The sequence below is a fragment of the Nelumbo nucifera genome, chromosome 1, assembly GCF_055504915.1.
Source record: "Nelumbo nucifera cultivar China Antique chromosome 1, China Antique-T2T, whole genome shotgun sequence".
Classification (NCBI taxonomy): Eukaryota; Viridiplantae; Streptophyta; class Magnoliopsida; order Proteales; family Nelumbonaceae; genus Nelumbo; species Nelumbo nucifera.
The window spans coordinates 91,091,488-91,099,523 of NC_142649.1; the positions used below are offsets into that span (position 1 = coordinate 91,091,488).

The 8,036-nt window shown below is 39.4% G+C and overlaps 1 protein-coding gene across 1 annotated transcript; it reads left to right on the plus strand.

The window, feature by feature from the left end:
• The first annotated feature begins 3,958 nt into the window (after nt 1-3,958).
• Nucleotides 3,959-6,972, plus strand: LOC104586239 (trihelix transcription factor DF1-like). The gene is made up of 2 exons (XM_010243408.3): nt 3,959-4,379; nt 5,120-6,972. Exons 1-2 carry the CDS (start codon nt 4,117-4,119, stop codon nt 6,459-6,461), a joined length of 1,605 nt encoding a protein of 534 aa, XP_010241710.1. The 5' UTR covers nt 3,959-4,116; the 3' UTR covers nt 6,462-6,972.
• Nucleotides 6,973-8,036: the final 1,064 nt, after the last annotated feature.

An 8,036-nucleotide genomic window follows, 5' to 3' on the forward strand; every position in this document is an offset into this window, starting at 1 on the left:
CAATAATGCATGATTTTGTTTTTTGTTTTGAAAAATAAAACCATATATTATATATTGAAGAACAATCCCCAAGTTTTCTAACATATATTTTATATATGTATGGATGTATTAGAAAACAATCATAGCTAGAGTTGTTTCTAAAAGATTGAATTGAAATTAATAAATAACAGTAACAGTAACTAATTCAAATTAAGTTAAGATTGATGAATTGCACGATAGCTCAATTCAACTCATTGAAATATCACTTAGAGATCATTCTTCCATTTGTATAGCTTTTTCTCCAACTGGACCTTGTACATGATAGAGATCAATCAATACATACACAAGGTCCAATGGCTCTTGTCCTTTCTTCAGGTTTGATTCAGAAGCTGCCAGTTAATTTAAGGGAACAATGTTCTGAAACTTGAAGGAGATGTCAAACATCTAGAACAGGTGTTTCATTGTCCAAATGCTTCAATTGCACAGTGAAAATGATAAAAAAGCCCCTAACAAGGAACATTTGGGCAACCAGTGGTATTGATTTTCAAGCATTTGAAGCATCACCAAATGGGGTTTTGACTGGATCAAAAGCATATCAGACTAGACGTCGATCGGACCTGGTTTACGGCCAGAAACCCAGTTGGGGTTCAGGTTCAGGTTGCAGAAGATTGCCTGAGAGGATGAGAGTGCCAACAAAGATGCTTTGGAGGGAAACAGAAAACTTCAAAATGAAAGTTAAAAGAATCACAAGAGACAAGCTAACATGGTTTGTCCGATGCATTGAAAGAGACCTAAAGCTTCCAAAGTCAAAAGTTGAATATTACAAGCTTCTGAACCCAAATAAAAAGCTTAATTATATGAAATCAACAAAACCCAAATACATAAAGAAAGCTCTTTAACTATGGCTAGCTAGCTCTAAGCTTCAATCTCTTCTTTCTCCTCACGCCATCAATCTCCAAAAGGATCTAACAAGTGACACCTATATATATATATGGTGACTACTTTCATTTTGCTTTTTAAACAAAGGAATTGAACCTCCCACAAGAATCTCTACTCAATTGTGTTTCCAAACAAAGCAAGCTTATTATTAACATACTAAAAACAACTTTATCAATAAGGAAAGCCCTTCACATGATCACATCCCTCACTCATCATGCCTTTTTGTCTCAATCCCCTACTAAACACAATTCCTAGTAATTCTGCTTTTCTAAACATAAGACCTGTTTGGGCTTTATTTGCTTTTTCATATTCATTTGTTTCTCTGCAGAACACGAAAGCGTGTGACATCTGTCAGTCTGCAGCTAGCCCAGTTCCCAGTTCCCATAGGAGATGTTCGTTCATGAGAAGGACGTGTGCTATCAAGGGAGGGAAAGAAGGCCAAACGCATCCATGGTTCTTTCTTGTCGGGGACTAAATTACAGAAGAAAGCAGAGAAACAAATAAAAAACGAAATCACAGTCGTAGTAGTATATTAACTGTGTCCATCAAACGCGTCCTAACGCTTATCCTTTTACTGCCACATCAGAAGTGGACGTGAGAGAGACGCGTTTTCTACAAGTAATTCTTTCCTACCAACCGTTGTAGGTTGTCATTTGTAGCACATGGAAGCCTCTTCACTCCGTGACGCTGCCTAGACCAAAATGGGCTCTGATTGGTCTAGTCTGGCCCATGTCGGGCCCATCTCTAATTGACAACTCATTGAGCTCCCCCTTACCCCACTCTTTGGACCAACCCTCAACCCAACTTGCCTTTCTCCAAGTTCCCCCCCCCCCCTCTGGGCCCGCTCACCCATTCAATCTAGATCACTCAATTGGCATTCCCCATCAACCCTACGGTCACCAGTGCTCAACTGGATTGCTTGATCATCATGCAGAGAGAGAGAGAGATTCTTATTAATGACAGCTAGGTCTAGAATTAGTCGACATTGATCACACATGATTAAGTGTGAATTAGGTTCTTCCCTCATAGAAGGGAAGGTTCACGTGCTCACCATGTTACAGTACACCGTGCCCACATGTGGCTGATGACTCATCAAATGGGCCTGTTGGGAGAGCATCCATCGGACGGCCATGACAAGGCCACGTCACTAGGGAGGTGATCATGAATTACTCCTATTTTATATTTTAATCCAAAATAACTTATTTAATTTGGAGAGACAGATAGGCTTTCCGTGAAAGATAGATCATAGATGGCTAGATACTAATTACCCATTAAATAGGGAAAGAATGAAGAGAATTTCGGTGGCTTCTCCCCTTCATCAACTTGAAAAAGCTGCCACCGAAGCTTTTGACACAAAAATAACTGATCTAAATAATTAATTAATTAATCAATTAAAATATTGTTAGAATTTGAAGGAGAATAAATTAAACAAATAAATAAGCTGTAGCTCTGCCCTAAAAAATAAAAATAGAAAAAAAAAAAGTACCACTTAGGATTAACGTTTATGATTTAAAGGCATACTACTCCTTCTTAATGGCATATTAAGAAATAACAAGAATACCCTTGATTTGACAAGAATACCCTAAAAAATAAAGGCATATTACTTAATGAACCAGTAATACATGTTCCTTGATTTGACAAGAATACCCTTGTAACAATAACAAAAACCCACTTGCAGTACTGTTTTGGTGAGCACTAAATGCATTCCTTATCACTGAGCACTAGATGAGGGTGTATGATTTGGATGAATGAATGGGTATTTCATGGGCAAAGAAAAATATTATTTTTTTTTTAATTTTTAAAATAAGAAAAATACAACCCTACCATCTTATTGGTATATTCTTGACTTTGAGGTGCCGTGTTGACAAGAACTTCGCTACAAATGTACGGTTGGTTGCGAAGCGACGGTAAATAGAAGACAAATGTCTAATAATTCGTAAACTATCAGTTACGAAAAGGTGAGTTTGAACTCAGATTCCATAGTATATGAAATAGTATAGAGGGGGATATCGGCTTCTATCAGGCCAAACTTGTGTTCATATCATTCTAACAGCCTTTGGCAATCTTACAATAATAGAAATATCTTCCTATGAAATTAAATATATAAATATCGAAATATTTTGCTCTAACTGAAGCCGGATTGGTGAAAATCAAATGCGATAGACTCCGCATCCATATCGTATCGGTAACATAGAGGTAATGTCACCAAGTGGGTCACCTTCAAATGACATTAATTGCAAGGTTAGGAGTAAGGGTTTGTACCATTCAATATGGTAGCTAGTATGTTAACCAAAACCGGTCCCTGGTCCTCTCCGGTCCCCTGTGTAGGTATATGTTCATAATTCTCATCAACTGTGCAGATGCATGAACAAAGTTATCTCTAAGATCTTAATCATCGAATTCATTTGGACAGATGTGGATGAAATATGTCAAACTCCTAATAAATCAATCGAGATATTTTTCTATGAATCGGGGAAAAAAAGGGCCTATGGACCGAATGGTTGCAAATCCATGTCGGCCCATTTGGGCTTCGTGTATGAATAAGGGCCACATTTTTACTCAAACAGTCAAACTGGGTCCAAACTTTGGGGGCAGCTTTGTTGGGTTTAGAGACAGGGGTATTTTGGGTAAACGTAGCCGAACAGACCCACAAGAGAATCACTCAAACGTCAAAGTTCAGACACTCCCCAATCTATTAATTAACGGAATTATCCCTCAATTATTAGGGGCAAATTGATTAAGAAGGAAGGGTATTATGGTAATTGTGCAGGGATAGCCGATGCCACCGAAGCCCAAATTAAACTGCTCAAAAAGCAAAGCTGACCTACATGGGCCGGCTTTTAACTATATTTAGCTGGACGGACAAGAGCCAACTTATTATCACCATCGTCGCTATCTGCAGCTGTAGCTGCTGACGACGAATTTCTCTTATTTTATTTTTCCATTCTTACTACTCTTTTCCCATTTTTATTACTAGAACCCAAATCATGTTTGGTGTTGTTAGAAGAAATAAATAAATAAATAAATAAAGTTAAGAATTGAAGATTCTGTTACTGGAGAAGAAAAAGAAAAAGGGTTAAGAGATTGGGAGACTGAGCCCACTTAAATAAACCGACAAATTCACCCTACCCATCTTCACAAAAACCTGTGAATTCACCATCTTTTGCTAGATTTTTGAGCTGTAATTCCGGCGAGCTCATGTTGGGGGTTTCGGGTTTGCTGGGGAATTCAGGCGGTGGCGCCACCGACGGGAGTCATGAGGATGAGGTGGGTGTTGCTGGGGCAATTGCAGGCGGGTTTGGGGAGGAAGACAAGGGGAAAGCTGAAGAGGGTGAGCGGAATTCAGCCGGAAGCCGGTGGCCCCGTCAAGAAACGTTGGCGTTGTTGAAGATACGGTCTGAAATGGGCGTTGCTTTCCGTGATTCCACTCTCAAAGGTCCACTGTGGGAAGAGGTTTCTAGGTAATTGTTCACTCACTCAGGCAGCTTTTTGATTTGTTCACTGGGAATTTTTTTCTGGGTTTTCGTTTAAATGTTTGTTTTTGTAAATCCCAAGTGGTTGTTGCTTTCAGTTCATAGATGGGGAATTCAGCTAAAAATACATAAAACAGGAGAAAGAAAGCTCAGAATTGAGGTTTCTGTTATGTTGGCTTTCAGTTTTCCTTGCACTTCTCTCTCCTCCTCTATCATAAGATCTAGAGAGGAATTGGGTATTGAAAGAAGGGTTCAAATTCTTTCTTCTTCATCCTAGTTTTCATTTTCTTCAGTAAAATTCAGAACAAGAAAACCAAAAATCCACTTCTTTTTTGCATGGATTTGATTTCTTCTTTCTTCCAAGTCTAACTGCATATTTTGTTTATTAAAGTAAACTATCTCAAGCTGATTTCTTAGTAAAGTCAGAAACTGAAGCAAAATTATACTCAAACATCTTCTCATCAGCCTTCCTTGCTTCTAATATAACTCTGGAAAGCCACCCATGTCTGAATCTTCTGATCATAAGGTCTCATGACACAGTTCATGGTCGTTTGATGTTTTATTCCTCCTCCCTTCATTTTTCTGAGCTTTTTCTTTTTCTCGCTTTAATATAATTATGTTATTTTATTGGAAATCTTGGTTTTAGAATAAATTTATTTGGTAATTTCGAGATATAATTTAACAAATAGAGAGACAGAAATGGAGTGTTTCGGAACTGTTGTTATCAGGAAACTAGCAGAGCTTGGGTATCATCGAAGCGCCAAGAAATGCAAGGAGAAGTTCGAGAACGTGTACAAGTACCACAAAAGAACCAAAGGCGGAAGAGCTTCTAAGCATGATGGCAAGACCTACCGATTCTTTGAGCAATTAGAAGCTCTCGACAACCACCCACTTCCACCGCTCTCGCCGCACAAAGTAATGCAGACTCCTACTGCAACGGTGCCCCCGACGACAGCGACCATGACAGCGACAACAATGGCGACGGCAAACCCACCAGGCGTCGTCGTTCAACACAATGTCCCAGCTTCTGTGCAGAATCTCAGTGCTAATACGGAATTCGTCTCCACCTCCGCCACCACCTCTTCTTCGACAGACTCCGACGAAGAATCCGAAGGGACGCGCAAGAAAAAGATGAAATTAATGACTTTCTTCGAGAGGCTCATGAAGGAAATGATCGAGAAGCAGGAGACGTTACAGAAGAGATTCCTGGAGGCAATAGAGAAGCGGGAGCGAGAGAGAATGGAGAGGGAAGAAGCGTGGAAGGTGCAAGAGATGGCAAGAATGAACCGAGAGCTTGAAATGCTAGTCCAAGAACGATCGATCGCGGCTGCAAAAGATGCAGCAGTGATTGCATTCTTGCAGAAGATCTCAGAACAGTCGAGCGCGGTGCAATTGATGGAGGTGCAGTTGCCGGAGAAACAAGCACCGCCGGAGAAAGCAGTGGACCCTCCACGAGCGGAATCAACAGATAACGTTAATGCTAATGCCGTCGTGACTTTTAGTCCGGTGAGCTCTTCCAGATGGCCGAAAGCCGAAGTTCAAGCTCTGATCAATCTCCGAACTACTCTAGACCTCAAGTATCAAGAGAATGGGCCTAAAGGGCCTCTATGGGAGGAGATCTCGTCAGCCATGAAAAAGCTTGGTTACAATCGAAGCGCGAAGAGGTGCAAAGAGAAATGGGAGAACATTAATAAGTACTTCAAGAAGGTAAAGGAGAGCAACAAGAAGAGGCCGGAGGACTCGAAGACATGCCCGTACTTCCACCAGCTCGACGCACTATACAGAGAGAAGACAAAGAAGGTTGATAATTCATTCATTAATCCTAGTTATGAGTTGAAGCCAGAAGACCTAATGAGGCAGATGATGAGCCGGCCTGAACAAGTAATGCCCCTCCGGCAAGAACCACCGCGGCCGGATTCGGTCATGGATGATATTGGCAGCGAGAATATGGATCAGAACCAAGACGAAGATTGTGATGATGATGATGATGAAGAAGATGAAGATGAAGCAAGTGCGTACGGGATTGTCACTAACACCACCAACCCTTCTTCGATGGCCATGGTTGAGTGAGACGACAATGTGAGAATAACTTTTATCAGAGTTCATGTGGGTGTGTGTCACTGAGTCACTGATGTTTAGAAATGGGTCAGATGAGGTGATGGAAAATAGGTAAGTGGGTCAGATTCCGGTCCGTCGTCTGAAACGCGGAGGACAAACTTCATTTTGATACATAAACATATTGATTGGGAATTGGGTGTTGGGTGTGTCTTACGATGGGTATCTTAATATTTTAAATTTATTTATTATTTTGCTGGTAGTGAGAGAGAGGGAGAGAGAGAGAACAGAATAAATAAAGGGCTAGTTTTTTTTTTTTTTTTTTAATAGAGGGGAGAGACAGAGAAAGGGTACAGAATAATGAAACAAAGCAAGTGTTAAATTTGTGTTTCTCTTTGGCAACCATATGTGAAAAATGTTCGAAATGGCTGGTACCTAGCAGTGAGTGTTTGTTTTGGTGAATAAAGACCATCGCCAGTACACCAGTGAACATATATACAATTGAAAAAATCCAAGTTTTCTGGTCTTCCCTAGTTGATATCTGCAGTTTTCTTGTTTGAGATTTGCTTTCTTTCTTTTCTTTTTCTTCTTTTTTTTTTTGATAATTTTATGCTAGTGGAAGTTTAAAAGCGAGAAATTAGTGAGGGTTCTGACATGGGTGCTAATGGCAATCTGGTCGAGATCCTACAATCTATGCAGTACAATTTCCAACTGAGATTTAAACTAAGTTGGAAAAATATCATCATTATCGTCATCTAAGTCTTGTCCCAACTATATGGAGTGGGCTACATGAATCTTGTTTTGCCATTATGTTCTGTTAAACATGAAAAAACAAATCAGGCTATGACTATATGGCCTTGTCCCAACTGGCTTGGCAAAAATTTTAGTGCCTGCTGCTGATCTGATGCAACCCTTCTCCTTTATCCAGGCTTTTAGACAGATGGTATACTAAAACGAATTAAGTGGGAATAATGGACCATTTTATCTAAATAATAGATTTTGTTTGCTCTTTTGTTGTAATAGCATTTTGCCAAACTCTTATGGCTATAACTATAAGAGTTTGGCAAAAGTTTTAGTGCGCACTGCTAATCTGATATAACTCTCCTTTATCCGGGCTTGAAAAATGAAGATAAGGGGTTAAATTGGATTATTAATGACCCTTTATCTAAATAATGGAGTTTGTTTTCTCATTTATTGTAATATCATTTTGCCAAACTCTTATGGCTATATGTGACTATAAGAGAAGAGATTCGCAAAAATTTTAGTGCCCATTGTCAATCTGATGCAGCCCTCCTCCTTTATCCCGACTTGAGACGAATGACGTAAAGTAGTTAAGTTGGAATAACACACCCTTTTATCTAAACAATGGATTTTGTTTGCTCATTTATTGTAATATCATTTTGCTAAACAATTTTAAGTTATGGCTATATCCGATATAAGAGTTTGACAAAAATTTTAGTGCCCATTGCCAGTCTGATGCAACCCTCCTCCTTTATTTGGGCTTGAGAGAATGATGTATGATAAGGAGTTAAATCGAAATAATTAATGGACCCTTTTATCTAAACAATGGATTTTGTTTGCTCATTTATT

Excerpts from the sequence above, each read along its gene's own strand:
- LOC104586239 (XM_010243408.3), top strand. The coding sequence starts at position 4,117 with ATGTTGGGGGTTTCGGGTTTGCTGGGGAATTCAGGCGGTGGCGCCACC. Across the intron at positions 4,380-5,119 it reads CTGTGGGAAGAGGTTTCTAG|GAAACTAGCAGAGCTTGGGT; the intron begins GTAATTGTTCAC and ends TGTTGTTATCAG.